Source organism: Otolemur garnettii, unplaced genomic scaffold (genome assembly GCF_000181295.1).
Source record: "Otolemur garnettii isolate 467f Iridium unplaced genomic scaffold, OtoGar3 scaffold00033, whole genome shotgun sequence".
Classification (NCBI taxonomy): Eukaryota; Metazoa; Chordata; class Mammalia; order Primates; family Galagidae; genus Otolemur; species Otolemur garnettii.
The window spans coordinates 13,963,491-13,986,057 of NW_003852428.1; the positions used below are offsets into that span (position 1 = coordinate 13,963,491).

At 38.8% G+C, this 22,567-nt stretch overlaps 1 protein-coding gene across 5 annotated transcripts in view; it reads left to right on the plus strand.

Moving 5' to 3' along the window:
• The window catches only part of CTNND2 (catenin delta 2), an 889,124-nt gene that overhangs the window by 452,584 nt on the left and 413,973 nt on the right, over positions 1–22,567 (plus strand). For 4 of the 5 annotated variants that reach the window (XM_003789546.2, XM_012805017.1, XM_012805013.1 and 1 more), the window contains 2 exons: positions 9,306–9,340; positions 9,720–9,836. In XM_003789546.2, coding sequence (XP_003789594.1) covers positions 9,306–9,340; positions 9,720–9,836 — 152 coding nt within the window. Of the gene's footprint in view, positions 1–9,285; positions 9,341–9,719; positions 9,837–22,567 lie in introns of those variants that run through there. The other variant, XM_012805015.1, reaches the window with a different exon arrangement.

The following is a 22,567-nucleotide window of genomic DNA, read 5'->3' on the forward strand; positions in this document are numbered from 1 at the left end:
CCAGAGATTTCCCCAAAGTTGAGGAACTATTTTGACTGAGATGACCTAAGAAAAGAATAATTCTGTGAACAAAAAGATAGTGAACGCAAAAGACTGAAATTTGGAATGTCCAAGAACCTTGATACAGGTGCTGCCTCTATGGGCAAAGCTGATACATCGTAGTACTCTAAGAACACTAACAATTCTTCTCCTACAGAAAAATCAGCTGTGAATGATCCAACTGCAAAATATACTGAGCTTTCTGTTTACTCCTGGGATCAGGGAATGTTCAAGTTAATCAACTTGAGCTATGAATTTAAGAATCACCAAAAGAGAGTTATCGACTTAACAATGTATAATCACCCACACTTCCATATGAAAGCTATGGTCCAACTACAGCCCAAGATGAAGGGGAAAGTGGAGGGGGAGGGAAGAAGAGGAGGGAGGCTGGGTAGAGGGAGGGTAATTGGTGGGACCACACCTATGGTGCATTGTACAAGGGTACATGTCAAATCTACTAAGTGTAGAGTAGAAATGTCTTAACACAATAATTAAGAAAGTACAGTGAAGGCAATGTTAACCAGTTTGTTGTATTTCAAAATACATATAAAACCAGCACATGGTACCCCATAAATGCATTATTGTACACAGCTATGAGTTAATTTAAAAAATCTACAAGAAAATAAAAACAACGTATAAGGTAGCAGCATGTATTGAGCATGTGAGCTACAGTTTGGAAGGCACTGGAGAACACTGCATTGTAAGATACACCAGTAAATTGATGAACACTATTCCTCATATCTGGAATTGCAACTTACTGCATTCCAATTGATGGACTGCCAATTGCAAAGATATCGTGATACATTAATTTCTGACATAGATTGTATTTGGAAATGTTAGTTTAACTACTGTAAATTTCTTGTGTGCTAATATAAACATTTATAAAATAACGCCTGGACCATGCATGAGAAGTTTCCCATAATACTAGAGATAGAAGGGCAGAGAGAGCACTGGAATTCTCTACTTTCTAATGCAGTTTAAATGCTGCTTTGGATATGGCATTTTATACACAATGTGTCTCTTGTAATATAACTACAAGCAGCTCCAAAACCGTAGAAGAATGTGAAGACTAGAAATGTAACTGCTTTTCTTTCCCATGGTAAGAGCGTGGCTTTTGTGTAGATAGCATGTTTAAGATGATTGAGCCTCTGGCTAATTCTTTGTGGTTGTTAGAAACTAGAGTATTTATTTCAAAGGAATTAAAACAAAACAATTCCTGGTAATTCTCCTTTGTTTAGCAGTGGCTGGCTAGCTCACTAACTTGACTTGGCCGTGAAGCGCTGTGATCAGCAGAGGAGCCTGGGACACAAGCTGCAGCCTGGGACCGGCTACTACTCTGCTGTATCAATTGCTCAGATAATTTGTCAGTCACCACTGCCAACGAAATTAGCTTAGGAATGTGAATTTCCCCTGTCTCAAACTAAAAAGAAATTAATAAAAGGAATTTGGTTCTGATGATTTCTCCCACGGTCTTGAAAATAGCGTTTTTACTATGACGAGAATGGGGGCTGCTGCCAAGAGAGGTTCCCTGTGTGAAACTGGTCGGAAAATGTAGGATTTAAAAGCAAATCGTCTCTCTTTATAAAATCAAAGCCTGCCTTTCTTCTTCCCATTTTAGTGGTGGGGGAAAAGGATAGACAATACATATTCTGCAGAACCTGCAGCTTGCTTGTGTGATAGTACTCTTTGGCCCCTGAGCAGAGACAAATTGAATTAACTCCATTATCACTTGCGTTCCTGAACTTCCTTTGGTTCTGTGAATTAGCTATCCTCTCTCGGGCATTTGTTTTTCTGCATGTGATAACGATGGCTGGGCTGGTGTGTTGGTTTCTGTGATACTTCCTATGCTCCTGGCACTGCCCTATGGGTTTTACCTACTCTGCACGCTTAACTTTCAGAAGATCCATATGGAGAATATTCTAATAATATCCCCGTTTTACAAATGAGGAAACGGAGGCTTAGAGTCAGTGACTGGCTGAAGCTCCCAGGACCTGCAGAAGTGCCTCTGTCACATCTTTATGCAGCGACCCCTGGGTTCTGTGTGAGTTCCCAGCCTCGCAAAGTGGGTCCCTGCAGATTGCAGTCACAGAGAGTGGGACAATGTCTCTCCCTTGTGATGATTGTGCTCTTCCATTTTCTCCCAGACACGTGACTGACAGCTTCGGTGCAGGGGCCACCATGCAGGGGTATTCTCCCAGTGCCCACTAATTCCATTTCCCATGTCTGCCCTGATAGTGATCCTGCCACAGGGGACCGCAGTGCACCCCAGGAAAGAAATAGATGGGAGCAATAATCAATAAGCCATATACGTCTGTGAACCATTATAGCACAGAAGGAAGCAGTTCCCTCCTCCTCAGGGTGTTCCAGGCCCCTGATCATCTGATAATTAATTTATTTAATCCCCACAGTGCCTCCATTAGAGTTTATGTCATTTGCCCAAAGTTTTCTAGGTTGAAAGTGTCCAAGCTGGACTCCGGGCCCAGAGAGACTGGTTTCAGAGCCTGCACACTTGACCTGTACAGGCACGTGGCCTTCTAGCTTGGGAGCTGCTAGCTTTGCAACCCCATGAAAACACTTAGAATAGCTGCCAAATTCCATTAGATGGAAAGAGTTAAAGCACAAAGATGTGTGGTCTAAGAAGGAAACAGACACCCTGATTGTGTGCCACAGGTCTCATGATATTCGCTTGGGAATGTACCACGCATGGGTCCAGAGCCCACAGGGTAGCAGTCTGAAGGGAAATCAGCTCCACAAGAAGGTCTGGGGAGGTGGATTATTCCCCAGTGCTTGCTAGTGAGTGCTGGATACCGTGCTCTGCTGGGAGCCAGCAACAGCGACCCAAAGCAAAGCTGCATGGGGGGCCCCTTCTCACCTTTTCACTAAATAGGTTACATTTCCACAGTATTTGAGACTTTTGACTGAGGCCATTTTATTTTGCAGCGAATGCCTGTTCTTTGTGAGCTGCTATATGCAAAACTATATACTCAGAATTATTGTCTGCCAGAATACGAGGTCAGGTCACACAGACGTCATCCATATAAAGACTCCTATTCCTGTAGGCTAGAGTCAAAGGTCAGGTTTGAAACAATTTATTTCACAGCAGATTTTCTGGCTTATGTTTTATAGACATTGCTTAACTCAAAAGCAAACTAACAAAAACTCATAGTTTCATATCCTTATTTCATTTTGAAAGATACTGTGAGCAGTGATATGCCCCATGACCCAGTGTGGAGACTGGTGCTTCGGGGCATCAAAGAGTTGAAAAAGACAATAAGAGAAAGTATTTGAACAGGTTGCTAACACAAGAGTTTCTTTAGTAAGAGTTTGCTTGCTGTCTCTTCCTGACATTAGGAAAGCTCTCTGAACTTCCAATATACATCTTTTATTAGCTGTGCCCTGCAGGTGGGTAAGGAGCCTGTCATGCTGGAAATGATGAGGGTAGAAATCACTTCTCCAGGAACTCAAAGATTATCTTCTGCTTTAAACTGGCTTTTCCCCTTCCTCGTGACCTGCGAACTTGAAAGTTACTGCTTGCTTACTTGAAATGTTCAAACTATATCCAACTTGAAACATTATAAAAGTGATGCTGATATTTTTCTCACATGTGAAGTGAGAAAAAATGTTAATGGGTCTCTAAAAATTATTTTCCTCTATTATTTGTACTTGTATGGTTCAGTTCTTTGTCATCATTTGAATTTCAACTCTGAGTGATTCTAACAAGAAGAATATTCAATAGAACAAAATCACAAGCGTTTGCTAAGCATTTAATTTAGCATGTTTCTACATGCAAGAATCATGATTTTTTTCCTATTCCAAACATCAAAGGTATTTTTTTTTTTTTCAGTTTTTGGCTGGGGCTGGGTTTTGAACCCACCACCTCCAGCATATGGGACCAGCGCCCTACTCCTTTGTGCCACAGGCGCTGCTCCCCATCAAAGGTATTTTTAAATGAATGTTAACATGTCATGCTAATAACATCACATCATTTTTTTTCATAAAACGAAACATGCAAAATTAAAGAAGGACATTAGCCCTCCTCAGACTTCTGTCCGACCCCCACATGCCACAACCGTCATAAATTTGGTAATTGTTTAGTTCATACATTTGTATTCCCTCTTTCTCTAAACACACACACTACAGTATTTATAAATAATGTTACTCACAAAATTCACAAAATCAGGGTCCTGCAACATGTGTCTGTAATTTGCATTTTTTGACCTCGTATTTGTAAGAACTACATATGTACTGGCTAACTGAACTGTTGAGTAGTGTTTATACCACGCCTGCCATAGAGGATATGCACCTGTATTACTGTATTTGTTCCCTTCCCTGTGCTTGTTGCTCAAGTTATTTCCACTGTTTTTGCTACAACAATGTAGGCATGAACAGTCTCGTACTAGTCTCCTGGGCAGCCGTGCAAGGGTTTTCCTGGAGTCTGTACTTAGAAGCAGCATTGCTGTGTGGTTAAGTATTAACAAGACGACATTATTAGATTTTGCCCGGCTGCCGGCCCACCAGTGACACTCATTTACTCTCATATTATCAGTCTTCGTATTCCCAGGCTTTCAAACGGTTTGACGTCTGTGGGGTATAAAGAGGTATTTTGTAAGCCAGGAGCCATAGCACATACCTGTAATCCCAGCTACTCATGAGGCTGGGGCAGGAGGATCCCCTGAGTCCTGCCTGGACAGTGCAGTGAGACCCTGTCTCTTACATAGATAGATAGGTAGGAAAGATACCCTGTGTTTAATTTTCATTCCTGTAATGCTCTCAAGGTGCTCAGTGGCCGTACATTCTGGACGTTTCTGCCGTGCGTCAGCTTTGCAGGGATGTTAACCTCACTTCTATTGGAGTTTCTAATCTCTCGCATACCCATTTGTTGAGGTTACTTATGTTTTGAAAAGTAACACTTTGTAAGTGATATGTATCCAAATAGCTCAGGAGGTGGCTTGTTTCTCAACTCGGTTTATATTGTTTTTTGGTTTACTTTTGTTTGTTTTTGCCACATCGGCGTTTAATTTTGTTGCAGACAAATGTGTGACGAGGGCAGTGGTCAGAATGTGACTTGGGACGGAGACATCCAAGGTTGTATGTATTCTGACTGCGCCACTTGCTACCTGTGGGGCCTCCAGCGGTTTCCCCAGCATCTTTGTTCCTTGTTTTATTATCTGGAAAAATATGACTCCTCTCAGAAGTTTTGTCAGGAAGAGTCCCTTAGAATATTGCCAGGTACAAAGTGAGAATTATGTAACGATTAGGTATTAAAATGTGTGCTTTTAATATAATGTTTTAAAGGCCTTTCCTAGCAACATCAATGTCTATATATGTTTAAAGTTTTAATGTCTTTTTTATGATTGTTGTAAGTATAATTTCCTCACTGGGTTTTGGAATATAAATGTATCTAAATATTTATGGACTGAATTACATCTATATTTTTCTTAAATTTAGTTCTTTAGAGGTAATTTCTATTTCAAGAAATAACATTTCAGCAGGGAAAGCAAACCGTATTTCCTGAAATCGTACACGCATTTAAGTTACATCAGCTCCAAAGGTACCTTTTCTATCATACTACATTGAATTAGGTAATTGAGAGAAAGTTCACCACAGGTGAGTCGTAGACTCCTGATATGAGATTGTCTGAGACACAGGCATAATCCAGGTTTATTGAATAAATAAATAGTTTGTTTTCCTCTTTCAAAAGTGTCTACCTTACAGCAATTTTTAAGAGAAGGAATCAAATACATAAAGTAGGCAATTGCATGGAATCCCCTAGCAGAGATATTAAAGTGGGCACTTAAGGGAAATAAACCCAAACCCGCTTTCTCATGGGACTTCCGTTCTCCGTGAGCAGTCATCACTTCAGTGCATTTTAACTGCACTAGAGGAATCAGGGAAGCTTCCAAAGTGATTAATGCTTTTTGTCTGCCCAAGAGGAAGGTGTCTGTGCTTTATGTTCGCGGCCAATCATACCTTTTTCAATTATAATTTTAAAAATCTTTATTTTTTTGTTGTATAATAAAATTGAAACACTTTTGAAAGAGATGAACAGAAAAATAAATACTATGTCATAGTATGATGTGTAGTCCGCCACATAAAATCACCCACTGCTGTAGACAGATCCCAAAGGATGAACAGAAGGGCACCACGTTATTTGTACTAAGGTTAACCTGGAACATTGTCTTCCAGGATCAAGCAGTAAGAATGCCTGATTAACTCGCGTGTCCATGCTGGTCACTGTGGCATTTATTCTACAGAATCGACTTCTTTATTTCTCCCTGACTTCTCCATAGGCTGAGAGAAATCTCTCTTCCACATTAGTTACCCAGGGTCTCATCTCAGTGGTTTGAGAACCTCATATCTGCCCTTCTGGGCTTGGGCAGGAAAAGGCATATGTCCCTTCCACCCACTGGTTTTTGCATGACGTCGTCTATGTGCAGGGGGCTGGACAGGGTGGTCTTTGTGTGGCTGGACTTTACTGAGCTTCCGTTGGCCCCCTCACTCATACTGCTTCAGGGGCAGTAACTTCAATAAGTTTCCCTGAACATTTGGTTGTGAATCAGGAGTGTGCGTCTATGAGTTGGACAGATTAAGTTTAAATCCCTGCTGAGAGCCTCACGAGCTGTGTGGTCATGTGCTTCAACATTATTAAAACTTCTTGACTTGGAAAACAGATTTGTGATTGTTGTGGATTAGTAGGGCCTTGGTGCACAGTTACTTAGTAAGGAAAGTAGTGGTAGAGAGATAGTAGCAAATCTTGGAGGTTGTAACATCAGAACTTTTTTACTGTATCCAGTTCCTGTGGCTTCTATAACAAATTACCACATCTGGGTGGTTTAAAACAATAGAAATGTTGTGTGACTCACCCCCACACTCTGGGAGGTTGAGACCATTGCATTGCCTGAGCTCAGGAGTTCAAGACCAGCCTGAGCAAGAGCAAGACCCCATCTCTACCAAAAATAGAAAGACTAGCTGGGCTTAGTGGCAGCTGCCTGTAGGCCCAGCTACTCAGGAGGCCCAGCTACTCAGGAGGCTGAGGCAAGAGGATTTCTCAAGCCCAAGAGTCTGAAGTTGCTGTGAGCTATGATGCCAATACACTCTACCCAGTGTCAGAAGCCCCAAGAGCATGATCAAGGTGTTGGGAAGTCTTTGTTTTCTACAATGGCTAGGGGAAGGTTTCTTCCCCGTCTCCTCTGGGTTTTGACGACTTGCGGCATCCTAAGCTTGTGCCTGCATGACTGCAGTCTCTGCCTCCCCCTTCACCTGGGCTTCTCCTCTGTGTCTCTATCTCCCCTCCTCTGTCTTTTACAAGGACAGTCGTCAGTGGATTTAGGCCCCTCCTAGATAATTCAGGATGATCTCATTGGAAGATCATTCACTTAATTAACTACATCTACAAAAATCCTTTTTCCAAATAGGTTACCCTTCCAAACAAGTGAAGCATGACCAAATCTTTTGAGGGAGGGTGCCTGCTACTGGTCTGAATGTGTTTTCTACCTCTGTGTAAATCCATGACATACGAACATAGAATGTTTTACCACCACCTTGAGAGTGTGTCTAGTCTTAAAATATAGAAGAATATAGTTGTGGAGCAGCTCTAAATTCACTGTGGCTCATTAATGAAAATACTGTCTAGTGGCTTTCAGTTACCAGCCTATGAGGATCACCATAACGCACAGGATGACCTTGATCTGTAGACTTTCTGATTATGCAGGTCTCCCGTGGGTTCTAAAAGGCATCTATTTAAAGGGTTACAGATGTCCTGACACAAGTAAGGATTTGGAAATACTCAGATATACTTGGGTTCAAATGAACAATAGGATTGCTCTTTAAACATTAGTATTTTGATGTTTGTCTCCTTGAAAAATAATAACTTGTAGGCTTCTTAGAGAGTTAAAATAGGCAGCATTACCATGGTTCTGACTTACTGTGGTGATTCTTAAATTTTAAGATGGGACTACCTTATATTAAATGGTCCTTATTAAGTTAACCTGTTTTACAGTTTTTTAAATATTGATTTTAGAGTTACATTGCTATTTTAAGGGTTAAGCTTTCTAGTTTGACTTTACTTTTTACTGTGTGTAATGTCACATTTTTGATGCAAGAGAGAGTTCCATTGGACTGAACTTGTTATTGCATGTATCAATTCTGTCTTATAGCTTTCGTCATTGTAAAACTGCTTTCCAGTTTGCTAATGTGGGTTGGCTGAGGAGCAAGATACTCCATAAAAGTCACATGTCTCTTATGGGACTACTCTTGCGTTCATTTACATCCATCACAGCTTCTCTGAACATTGATTTACGCCAGAATTCCCTTTTCCCCATAAATGTATTCAGAAGCCACCTCTAAGATACAGATTAAAGGTCTAAAATCCACTCGCTATTGTGAAACTGATGAGCTATTCATAGAAACAGTTTGATCATAGTAAAATGTCTAGTGAAGTAAGTATAGAAAATCATTCTCAAAATCATATCTGTCAGTAATCGGCATCTAGATTTCTCACCAATTATTGCTCTATGAAAAGAAAGCATGTAGGAAGTGTTTGCATAAACAGTGGAAGAGTTCATCATATGTAGAAACTCCAGAATTATTTATATATTTCCTATGCAATAAATCATTCAAAAATCCATGCTGTATACATACAGCCACACTATACAGTGTCTGTGGCATATGTGTATGAACAACTCTTTCCATCTGGATCATTTTATAAGATGTATTGTTAAGTGACACTTTGGGAAATGCACATTCAGTTGGTGGGAAAATGTTGCCATTCTTTAATTACTTAATGTAAAGTGTAATAATCAATTGAAAGGAAATGCTTATAGGATATGCTTAAACAGAGTCAGATTTATTTTATCTTCTTTATAATAAAAAGGAAATAGTTATTTCTTTATTGGGATTTCTTACAAAGTCTACATGACACTTTCTAACTTGTATTTTAAAATAACTAAAATTGGATAAAACTGACATATGTAGAAGCTATGTAAGTCATGAGTCTAATAGGTTGGGCTTTGTTAAAACATGAGCTGTTCTGAAAATTGATGAACAATGTCCATTTATGAAATGCTCGTAACACGTGGCTCAAAAGGGATATTCAGTATATGGATTAAAATTAAGGGTGTATCAAAACAGGATCCCTTTTCTCAGCAAGAAATTAAAGGAAACACCATGGAACCACCTTAACTTCCATAATGTATCTTTGTGATGGGAGGTTAGAGTCCTTTCTTTTCTTATCAGCGAGTTATATCTATGTGTTCTCTTTTTTACAGTTCAGCAGAAGAGCAGTTTCACTGGCAGTCACAAGGTAATTTATATCTTCTAGACGAACACCTACACTTAATTCTATGTGTATCTCCACTAATTTTCTTATGAACTTTAGATTGAGATTTATTAAAGTGAATAGGAAAACATCACGATAGTAAAAATTAAATAGCCTTATGACTACAACTTACCATTATTGGGAGTTAAGTTCTCTTCATTCTTTAGTAACTTTTACATTCTTCGAAGATAAATGGGAGTGGCTGACTTTTGCTTTAATGCTGGGTGACAGTGGATTATCAGGTGATAATGAATGAGAACTTCATAGAAAATATATTTGGCCAGGATATTTTTAATTATTAAATGATAATTTAAAGTTTTGATATATCATGTTCATTCATCATTTTAAAATGTTTTCATTTCAGATGGTCAAAAAGATATCGAAGATGAACTTACAACAGGTCTTGAGCTGGTGGACTCCTGTATTAGATCACTACAGGAATCAGGGATACTTGACCCCCAGGATTATTCCACAGGTGAAAGTAAGTCTCACGGCAGTCATGCTTGACAACAGGTGAAATAGAGGAGTATCGTGCCATTACCTTTTCTAATACAATTAGTATCATGAGTCCTATCTAATTAGGACTTCAAGACACTTTTATACTTGTTTTACCCATTGCTCTCCACTCCCATCCCACGTTACATCCTCGACTCACATTAGATTATGAGTCTCTCATAATCTCATAAGTCAGTAATTGGCATCTGCTTTCTCATTAATTACTAGCATACTGGTGATTTTGACCAATTCTCTAAGAGTCTCTTCAACATCTAAACTAGTACATTTTATGAACTCATTATCTATTTTTTAATCGATATAGTATTTGCCTTAAAATTAAGTATTGATGCTTTACTCATACACATAATTTATGGTTAGAGATCTAAAAAAGCAGCAACCATAGAGCCAAATAGAAGAAGGGAGATGATGAAGGAGGCATCGTGTTAACTATTTAGTACTGTGCTAGCAGGCTATGCAATAACTCCTTACATTTCTATATATGACCACCTTGCATTGCTTTGCTAAATATTAATTCCAATAGAATATTTAAAGATTACTTTATCTTCATTTAATTATATATTTTTCAACCAGAGTGATTGAGGCTTAGAAATAAAAAGTTCTAGGAGTTAAAATGAGCCTCTTTTTAATAAATCATAAAATTCTCTCGGCTTATTTTAATAAAATCCCACAAAAGGCTAAAAATTAAGTCATTAAAATATGCATTACCCTAGTAATTTCTACATCAAAAATCAGTGAACCATTTTATTCCTTAATTTAAAAAAATAAAATTTCCTCCAGCGCCCATCAAGGTTTGCCGAGTAAAAGGGAGACAGAAGAATAAAATAGCACACTTATCTTGGAAACTATTTAATTTATATATTTGCTCATTTTCTGTGTAATCTTTATAATACCATTTCTTTTAGAATAACATCATTATGAACATCCAGATTTATTGAAACCCATATGCATCCCCTTAATAAAACATCTAGAGTAAAAAGTATGGTTAATAATTAGCCTTGTTCTCTGTATTTTATATTTAAAAAATATATAAGTGTTACCTCTTCTCCCTCAGAGTTACTAAATTTGTCTCTCTTGTTGTTGTAGTTAGAATGTGTTTAATTCGGCAGCACCTATGGCTCAGTGAGTAGGGCACCAGCCCCATATGCCAGAGGTGCCAGGTTCAAACCCAGCCCCGGCCAAAAAGAAAAAGAATATGTTTAATTAATATTTGAGACACATCTACTCATCTTATTGGAGAGGGAGAAAAACAGAGATGGGACAGTGCATCTTTCAGGGGTAGGGAAATGATAGTGGCTATCTCGCATTTTTATAGAATAATAAAGTAACGTACTTAATGATAAGTTTAAGAGAAAGGATAGCTTTAATAAATGGAAAATACAGGAAAAAAGGAATAGGATATAACAGATAAGCAAATGAAAAGAGATTAGTATAGAAATCTAAGTTTATATGTAAGCACTGAATTCTCCTCTAAGTAGTATAAAAATTGAAATTTGTAGCAAACAAAGATAAATTAGCTTATGATGTTTATAAAATGCACACATATTAACAAAGTAAACATTAAAATTAAAGGACAAGTTAAACTCATGCCACAAATATAATAAATGCTAAGAATGGAATTGGAAGAATAATGTAGGATAAAGTAGAATTTAATAAGCAGTTTCAAAAAAGGCAGTTATGTGATGAAACTCATAGGAAAATGTAATGATCATATATCATCAAATAACATGACATCTGGGTACTAAAACAAAATTATTAAAAATGCAAGAAGGTGATGAAAAATATTATTGTGAACATTTCAAACCACATTTGTCAGAATCAGATAGAATTCAGAAGAAAAAACCACAAAACATTGGAATAAAAAAAACAAATCAACATGAATGTTGCAAAATTTTTATGTCTAATATTAACAATATGTGTGGTTATATATGTTCACAGAAAATTTATCAAAATTGACCATGTATTGGAAGATGAAGGGAATCAAAAAATTAAAAAGTTATTATTCTTTAATAATAAACCACCAAATTAAAAGTAAATAATAAACAAAAATGTAATAATATGTGTTTAAAAATTACCTAGAAATGGTATATTTTGATAAAAGGTAAGTTATCAAGTAGGGAATTTTCAAATATATTTGGTAATTGCCAAATGTTTACTTTTCAGAAAGATTATATTATTACATCCTTAATTATCTTATTGAAGACTCCTGTCATATTAGCCAATTATTCTTTTTGAAAACTCCGGCATCCTGCTTTGAAGACAGAAAAAGAATCTAAATAAAATAAACAAAAAGAAATAGATGATTATATCATGACTCAAAGTTTTATGCCAGAAAGATTCTGAACCACAGTGAAAAGAGAATATCATGATCCTTCTGAGATGTTTGCTCTAACATTTTTCAGAGCCACTCTGAAATGGAAGTAACTGAGTCAAATTTAGAAAAAGACTTTTAACATATTAGGTAGAAAATTATATGTAGGGGTTTACTATTACAATTTTTAGTTTTCAAAGGGTCATAAAAACAAAAATCTCCATTGCTGTATGTGTTTATACTAATTAGATTCCAGATGGGATATTGATTATACTCAAGAGTTTCACTGAAGAGAATTTAATTAACAGAGTATTTCCAAAAGGGTGGACAAGATTAAGGCAATAGGGTATAATGAGCTACTCAGGGAGTTGGAACAGACAGAAAGCAACCTTACCACCCTTATATCTGAAGAAAAATAAAAGATCAAGTACCAAGAGGGTCAACCAGCATAGAGGGAAGGAATACCCTCCTTCTGGGCCCCGTTATTCCTCTGCCTCCCATTGGCCAAATGCAACCAGAAGCCAAAGGGCAAGGCCCCCTTCTCTGAGTAGAGGATGGGTAGAGTATGAACATGAGGAACAAAAAAAACAACCAGCAGGACGTTCTACCAAACAGCAGAGTAATATACCGTGTTTATCTGTCCTCAACGTAGAAAGTCAGCAAGTAGATACAGAGTAGCTTTTTGACACATTTCATCCAATTAGGAAAAGCCCATCAGAGTCTACTAGTCCCCTGTGATTATTCAATCAATGCATTCATTAGCTAGAACAGCCATGAACTAGCTAATGCTAAATTGGACCTGGCACCCTGCCCTTGAGAACCAGTCTCCTAATTCTCACTCAGAAGGGACTAAAACAACACTAAATACTGTCTAAATCCAGCCTGGAAAAGTTCTAAAATGGAAACCAATCTCCACCCCTAAGCACTTGGTATTTAATTTGTTGTATTTAAAGATTTGCTCTATTTTTCTTTCCAAGATCTGATTGAAATAACATTTGAACCATAGTGACCCTGTCTTTGGACCTGAGGGCAAGCAGTAACCACTCCCCTAGGCTGACTTTATAGTGATGCCGAGTCACCAGCACAGTTTGTAAATCAGGTGCATAACCTTTGCTGCCCTGGTGCATTTTTGTGACTACAGGCTGTGTAATGTCAGTTCAAACAAATAGGTGTCACCAAGTCACTAGGAGAATTGCTTCAGAGATTGGGGCTGCTTTACCGAAGTAAGATAAAACAAGGAAACAACAGAACAAAACAATTTCCTGGCAGATGCTGGGGGCCATTAGCTTCCCACATAATGCGTAGTGTGGCCTGAACTGCCTTGTGCTGAGTACTTTATTTAATGAATGCAATCCTAGGAAATATAAATTTATAAATAAGGGTGATTATATCTTGCCAGTAATTAACAAAATATTATCAAAGTCAGTAATAGAAAGAGCAACTTGGAAGAACTCATATATTTAACCAAAGATTGTCATTTGTTTCAGTTTTACACTTTGAAATAGTAATTCTTTTTTTTAATATAAAATACTAGCAAATCAAAATTCTACCATATTGTAGAAAATGTTATCATTCAATAGGAAAAAAATCTTAGGAGCCAATATATTCTGAATGTTATGGTAAAAAAAAAAGTACATGATATCTTATTCTGAGTTTTCAAATCAGAATACATTCAAAATGTGAGGAATCAATCATCAAGGTTACCATTCTGAGCAGGTAAAATCCAAATAGAATAATCATATGTAGTTTGACAGAGGTGAATATATTATTCACTATTGATTTATAGTCTGTCATTTTCACTTAATTACTGTGAATGTGCTTAATTCACGAGAGAACCTTTCAAAGATCAAGTTATTAAATGCTATAAAATGTAATTCCATATATTCTTCTGCAATAATAATAACAAAGGTGGGAGACATCCTTGCGAAGTGAATGTTTTTATAATTTCTGGTAAGCATGGCACCAAAAGATGCAAAAGTGATCAGAGAGTATAAGGCTTTTGTAAAAATTTTACTAATGAAAATGATAAATCTATGGATCAAATTGGCTCAAACCATGGAAGTCACCACAGCAAAAAGGACTGGTTTATTTGTTCTGCTTTCTATTGTGGTGGTCCTCAAATCTACCCAACAAGATAGGAAAACGCTTCCTTGCTACACAAGTGACCAAGAACTGTCAGCTGGTCTTGGAGACCTCACATCCAAGAAATTTGTCTGAAGTTAGTTGAACTCACCTTGAGATTGTTCATCTCCTGTGAAATCACTTTATCATAAGCTTTTTGGTCTGTGTTTTAAAATATATGAACAAGACATTCTCCTTTCCAGAAGCTTGTCGTGGTGTCTGGATCTAAAGTTGTCTGAGGCTGCAGCCATCGGTGTGATTCCTTTGGAAACTCATGTACACCTGTTTCCCCCACTGCCAGGGGCACACGGGGCAGAGACAAAGTGGAAAGTGTGAGCAAAAGCCAGAGAAAAAAACACAGCTGGTTCACAGGGAGTAATAACATCTTCCAGAAAGCTGGAATTATCTTCCCTCCCAGATGCCAAGTCTACCTGTTTTCAGCTAATGTTCAATTTCTTTTTCTTCATTTTCACTTAGATTTCCTTCTATCACATGGACATTTCAGTAGCATGCTAGGTCTGCTCCACAGGGATCTCCAGCTGAGAGGTAAACCAGAGAACTGACGGGAAGTGCAAAGACATAGGAGGGGAAGTTCTATGTCCATTTGCTAAACGGGAGGATGATGCCGATTTCTCCCACAACACATCGTTCTGGGTTACCAAGATCTTCTGGGAGCACAAAGCACAGATCCTGGTGGAAATTTGTTGGTTGTGAAATTATCAGGGCATTGTAGGTGCCCCAAATGCAAAGATGGGGAATCACGTGAACACTGGTAAAAGGACAGTATCAGACTGACATAGGTATGAGAAAAAGAAACAGGAGAAGGAAGGGAGAGGAAGAGGAAGAGAAAGAAGAAGGATAAAGAAGGAAGAAGGAGGAGAAGGAGAAAAGGCTTCAAGTCCCAACGAGAAAGCCTAAAACAAACTTGTTCCCCGGGAAGCAGTGGGAGGAGAGGGCCGTCCAAGCGACACCTTACAGAGATGTCTTGTAAAATATACTGAAGCCGGACAGTGGTCAGATAAGAAGTCACTTCAGCTGCAATGACATAATCAGCTCTTAAGGAACTGGGCTTTCATTATATGGCTGTAGGCACGGGCAGGTGGGTGTCCTCCTCATTCATTTGGTTAAACACATTAAGCACTTATAACAGTCAACACAGAGTCCCTGTCCTCACGGCTTTTACCTTCCAGTCTGAAAAACTAAAATCAGTCTTCTAAACACCGTAAGGTCATGCAGATGTGGCTCTGGGAAAGGACAAAGCCTGGAACAGTGTAGAGTTGGGCAGCTTCTCTCCAACTGAACTTGGGAATTCTAGGGGTTCCCAAGCCCTAGAAGGGAACCTTTAAAGTCAAATGGTCTTCAAAGGATACAGAGAGATACTTGACTCGCTTAAGTGCAGTTTTCTGGAGACTGCCTGTCCAGGGGTAGCGTCCTTGCTCCAACAGCTCAGGGAGCATGTGCTGTGTGTCCTGTGAAATACTCCCGGTAAATTAATAGCATTACATACAGGCCAACAAAGTAAGCACTCTTTGCAGTCCTCAGTCATTTTTATGAGCACAAAAGGGTTCTGAGACCAGAACATTTGAGAACCACTGTTATAGAGAATGAACAAGAGGCCAGGAGCTGCTCCCTTGTGAGAAGACCATCAGAGACAGGGATAAAATGCACAACACGCCACACAGACACCCAGGAAGGACTTGGGAGTTGTGGCACAGGAACAGCTGGGTCTTAAAGCCGGGGTGGTACACAAGTGGTATTTTCTGGATTTAGCTTTTTAGTTTTTTCTTCAAAACAGATTTGTGTTAATTTTCCATTTCCTTTCATAATTATTGTTAGTGGCAAATATGGATATATCCTCTTTTGACTATTAACTTATAAAGAAATATGCAACATTTTTCTTTTGTTTGTACTACATTAATTTTTAATGATAAATAATCTAAACTTTATAAGCACATAATTTAGAACTGGAGTGAGAAATAAAAAGCAGAGTTCTGCTGGGCACAGAGGTTCACGCCTGTAATCCCAGCACTCTGGGAGGCCAAGGCAGGTGGATTGCCTGAACTCAGGGGTTCAAAACCAGGCTGGGCAAGAGCAAGACCTCATCTCTAAAAATAGCCAGGCATTATGGTGAGCACTTGTCAGGAGGCTGAGACAGGACACTTGCTTGAGCCCAAGAATTTGAGGTTGCTGTGAGTGGTGATGCCACAACACTCTACAGAGGGTGACCAAGTGAGACTGTCTCAAAAAAAAAAAAAATAGCATTCTGTAATTATACTATCATGTACCTCCCCATGCACTATAATGTTCCCTAGTTATATATTTCAAACTCAAGTTATACACTTGAAAACGTTTCATGACAAATGTCATTTTACTTGTCTCTTCCACGTACTGTACACAAATGGTGGTGTAGTGTATGAGGACCTTACCAGTCATCAGTTTATCACTCCACAATAGTCAAAGTTGAAAAAGCATACTCATTAAACCAATAATGTTTGTTGGATCTAAATGTTTGTAAAGCTTAAGTGGTTACTTCTATATTCCTGAAGCCATTGACATTTTAATTTTGACATAAATCATTACATGTTGAAAGCAACTGACCAGATAAAATAGATATTCTGCATCTAGAAGCTTAGAAATGAAATTTAAAAACACAAGTGCCCGTGGACAGTTCTAATCTTCCTTGTCTAACAAGCCCCTCGGGCTCTTCCCTCAGTTAGTGTTTAGAATGGTGGATGGGCTGAACTGTGTTCAAGGAACCTCCTCACTGAAACTTCCCCAAATGGGCTTTGTAAGTTAATAATGAAGCTCAGGAGAAAACACCCCGCTTGTCACCATAGCCTACCTCTTATTTTAAGTTTATAAATTGACAAGTTCTTCCAGAGCTATAAAGAAACATCTGTTGCTATAAAGGAAACTGATTAGTAGATCAGTTTAGACAAAAGTCATTATTAATATTTTTCTTCTACAGAGTTAATTTGTATTAATAATTAGCTATGCCAGAAGTGCTCTGAGCCAATTTAAATCAGTTCAGTAATCTTAGAAATAATCAATAATTCTTTTTAATTTCAGAATATTACAGGGGTAGAAACAGTTTGGTTGCATAAACTGCTTTTGTACAGTTTGAGTGAAGTTACAAGCGTGCCCATTACCCAGATACTGAGCACGGTTTCCGTCACGTGGGAATTTGTCCTCCCCTTCCTCCCACCTCCCACCAGCTTGCTTTCTGAGGAGTTTTATTGTCATCTGTGCACAAAAGTACAGGTCTATTAGTTTCAATTTAGTAGTGAGCACATGTGCTGTTTGTTTTTCCATTCTTGCGATACTTCACTTAGAAGGATGGTCTCCAGTTCTATCCAGGTTAATACAAGAGAAATTAATTTAGTATTTTTCTTAAACTCAAGGAACTAACAGTAGACCTACTATTTGATTCAGCAATTCCACTGAATGGCTGGGTATTTATGCAAATGAAAAAAGAAAGAGATTTTGTCCAAAGACACTTGCACTGGAATGTTTATAGCAGCACAATTCAGAATAATCAGTAATTTTTCTCATTGATTTTTGTACATAATCTCCATTACCTATTTCATTGATTGATTGATTGAGATAAAAGTCTCACTTTGTCACCCTTGGTAGAGTGCCATGGCGTCACAGCTCACAGAAACTTAAAACTATTGGGCTCAAGAGATCCTCTTGCTTCAGCCTGCCCAATAGTTGAGACTGCAGGTGCCCACCACAACACCCGGGTATTTTTAGAGATGAGGTCTCATTCTTGCTCAGGCTGGTCTTGAACCTGTGAGCTTAAGCAATCCACCTAGCTCGGCCTCCCAGAGTGCTAGGATTACAGGTGTGAGCCACCACGCCTGGCCTACTGTTTCCTTTATTCTTAGCTAACATCGTGTATAAAAATATTTCCCTTTTCTCTTTATTTGATGTTGCTGTAAGAATTTACTCTTATTTAAAAGCAAATGATACTTACCCTTCAAACTGTTTTCTTTACTATTCCACAAAGTTGACTAGCGAGATGATGGAAGTAATGCAAATTCCCTGTCAGGTATGGTATGATTATTTTTCATGGCCTACATAAAAATAAGTTTTAAATCATTTTAAAGCATCCATCTAGCCTAAGAGTAAATAACGTTTTTGTACTTCCTGACATAAATGTAAACAAAGCATCCACTAGGAAGTGTCCAGTCCTAAACATGTCTGTATCAATTTGTGTGTTTATTGTGCCTTTGATTATCCTGAATTAATAGCCTCAGGAAATATTTCTTGAGCTCCTATTTGAGACATCACTACTTCCATTATGTGGAAATTATTAATACCAAGGAAGATTGCTTGTTAGGTTCTATTTCAGGGAATACTAAAATCAAGCCCAGATTCCCTTTTAAGGTTAAAAATAAATGCCAGTAAAGGTTTTATAATCAGACCATGTGGCTAAGCAATTAGATAATAATAACTGATAATTTAGATAATATTAATTGATATTTATGTGGCAGTTTGTATTTTTCCACACTTTCACATCCTTGATCTCATTAAGTGCTCAAATTTGGAGAGGTTAAACTTTGAAGAGACAGAGTAATGAAGTGTGGTTAAGAACACTCATTTGGAAGCCACATTGGTGGTTTTGAATTCTATGCTCACTGCTATCTGGGAAGTCTGTCAGTGGACCCCTCAGGTTCCTCAGTGTCACTGGGGATGATAGTACCTTCCTTACTGCGATGTTACTAAAATTCAGTGTGATAATATGAGGTTGGACAATTAAGTTTGTGAGCTCATCCTAGAAAAAGTGCTCCATGCCTCATTGGTGAACATCTCTATGGTCACCTTCAAAGTGCTCCCCTTGGGAAGCTGTGCACCAAGGCCAAAGCCAGTCCACCCGTCAAAGCACTTTTTCTTGGATGAGTTCACAAACTTACTTGTCTGACCTGGTAGATGAAAACTGCTCAGGACAGTCCCTAGAACTTAATGAGTGCTCCATACAGGTTCACTGGTGTCACCGTCATCAGCGTTGCTGTCACCGTCATCAGCGTTGTCATCCTCATCTACGGTTACGTAAACAGGAAGGATGACCAGAGCCCAGGTCTGCTGACATCTTGTCCTGAATTTTTTTAAGCCATACCCAGATACTCCATTAGTATAGTTATGTCTTAGGTAACAACTTGGAAATGCCAGTTTGTAGGCCTCTGGCCTCTTCTGTACTATCACAAAGTATGTATTTTAATTAAGGTTTATTGTATTCTGTGGCTGATGTTCAGCTAAAGCAGACAAGGATCAGCAGTTGCATTAGGCGAGATCCCACCAAACTCCCTCCCTCCTGCCTCCAGTAGGATCGCACCTGATGTGCACAGTGTGAGGGTAGTCAGCACACCCCTTGGGCAAAGGGCTTTTCTGCAACTTGAACTTTCTTTGGAAGTGACAACATTGTACCCTAAAAATTTGTACCCTTATTATTTTATTTGAAATAAAAATAAGCAAAAATAAATAAAAGAATTAGCACTTCCAAATGCAGTAGCTTTAAACCCATGCACATGATCATGGAAACTAAAATATCTAGTTAATTTGATCAGAAGAACCTGACTATATTGAAGTGTTTATATTGATATGACCTTTAAGTGGGTCTAGATTTTTATGCATAAAATTAGTATTTCTGTCTCCATATCTGCTGAGGGTGACTTTGTCCCACTAAAGTAGACAGCAAGTTTCCCCTCATTAGTACCTGGAATCTCTAATGGTTCCCTCGGGAAGTACTATAAGATTTCTCCCGCAAACAAGTTGCTTTCTATTTATGGAAGACTTTTTCAACCTTAAAATATTGATGTGTATATATGACTTAAATAGTGCTCTGATGTTAAACAACTACTCTTGGACTTAGAGACAGAAGACAAGGATATGGGTGTCATCGTCACATCACCAAGTGTCTGCCGCTGGCTGATGGTTCAGCTTCTCTGTGCATCTCTGCATACTTTGAGGAATAATGAAAATGCACCAGAACAATTGTCTTCACAGGTTACTGTGTGGTCTCTAACCAATTTGTGTATTTGAAAACATATGGCGACACTGCTGTGGTCTTCAGGACCCTTCGTTTCAAGTGTCTTCTTAGGATTAATAGGATCAACTTTGTAGTTGCTTTGGACTTTCTCCCCTCTGTCCACTTGGGTCCAGTGGGTTTTGATCCCACTGAGGACAAAAGACCATCTTGAACATTATCAATTTATCAGGAAATGTCTTCAATTCCTCTTCCTGGCCCACAGAGGAGGTCATTTTGAGCAGACTCTTAAGGTCAGTTCAGTGGACTGTCCCATGATGGAGAAGGTCCAGGTGGTTGAAGAAGTCATCATGACCCCCCAGGTCAGTGTCCTGAAGGCAAACCAGAGCACGGCTTCTGCTCTGTGCGGCAGAGAACATGAGGCTCCGCTGCTGCTCAGAGGTTAGGTGTCTTCTGGAGAAATTAATTCAACTGAAGACAACATCCCATTCCCCCAGGTGGAATTTTCTGGCCAGGATCTTCCTCTCCACCCCTCTCCCTGCCACTTCTTCCCAGGTCAACCTGTCAACCTTCCCATTAATTTCCGTATCCTCAGAACTATAGCCTGATTTTATCTCTAGTCCAAGCAAGACTTGATGTAAAGTCTAAAATTCTGGAGAAAGTCGTAATTTCTCCAAAAGCCCCAAACTATAAATGCTTCTTAAATCTTTGGCAGACTCACATTTTCTCCCTCAATGCGCAGTCATGTGAATAATGCTGATAGAGAGGTAGTTATGTGAATTTTGGTTTCATTATACAGTAATTAAGAATTGTCTTATAATGTTAAGTTTTCTCATATTTTGACTTATCTGTGCCCTGTAAATTTGGAATGAATAAATGATGCTGATTTGAAACCTAGTAAACAATAAAGAAAGAAAATCATTCTCAACCACGTGCCCCCTTTCTTGGCTATTGTCCTGTTTTGTCCTTGCCAGGTACCTGTCAGTGCTGGGGTGTTAGATGCAGCTCATGGTTGCAATTACTGTTTTCAGAGTACATCTAGGTTTCAGAGCTCGAGATGTGCGAACAGAGTAATGAGATAGAGAATCTTGGTTTGTTTTCATTGAGTATTGATCATGACCGATACTATAAAAGATGAACAGATTTGATTATACCAGATTCCAGGAGCAAATGAGTCAGATTTTTAATTGAAATTCTTTTGAAAAGGAATTTTACCTTGTCACCGCAAGATTCTGCGCAGACAGTACTTGTAGATTCCTGGAGATAATTGTGTGACTCTATTCACAATATATAAACTGATTTAACTTGTTGACTTTTTACTCAAGAACTTTCGCTGGAGTAAATCCACACAATTTCTTTGAAAGGCAGATATTTAGGATATGCAAGTATTTTAATCTATAGATCATGTTAAACTGTTTATATGAGATTAAAGATTTGTTTATTTTCATTCTATTGATATTCCAAAGGTCTGTGCACTGACATTATATCTGCTTTATCCTTCATTGCCCTTGAGATGCCTTCTGATGGGTGGGGAGGCGAGTGTGGCCCATTAAAGTAAGCCCTTACTTCTGGGTAGACTGTCCTAAAAAGAATTAGGCAAGAAAAGCTTCATGGGCAGCCACCTGTTGTCAGGTGGGGTGGGAACCACCAAGCTGAAAAGGCCTTTGTTGTTCCACCGTGGCTCACTCTGCTGCATTAAGTGGTGATTTTCAGTAGGGACCAAGGGTAGAGCCCTTAGCTACAGTTGGCACTGTCCCCCCAGTACCTGTCTCCTTCTCCTCCTTGTGGTCAGTCCCCATTTAACCCTCCCATCAGAGTCCCCATCTGTCCTTCCAAAGGCTCTCTCGTGTCTCAACCTGCCTGCCACCCAGGCTTCAGAGACCTCTCGACTGCTCTGCCTGGCAGCTCCCCTAGCAGTGGTGCAGACAGTATGGTCCTGGCATCCAGAATGAAACCCCGAATGCGTCTCCTCACAGAGCACCGTGTATCTGGTGCTCAGGTCTAGAGCACCATCAATACAGATTAAATGAGCTTTTTCTGCAGGCTGTTGGAAACTTTGACATTTATTATACAGGGTGGCCATAAAGTTCATATGTAAGTAATTTAAATTGCACACAAACTTTATGGCCACCCTCTATGCAACACAGTTTTCTCAGGACTATGATCTGTAAATTTCAAAGCAAGGACTTACAGTTGTACTTTGGTCATGTTCTGCATGACGATGTTGGGCCTGACAGAAATTCTCCTGTTTCCTTGCTTAACTTTTTTGCAGAAATGGTAT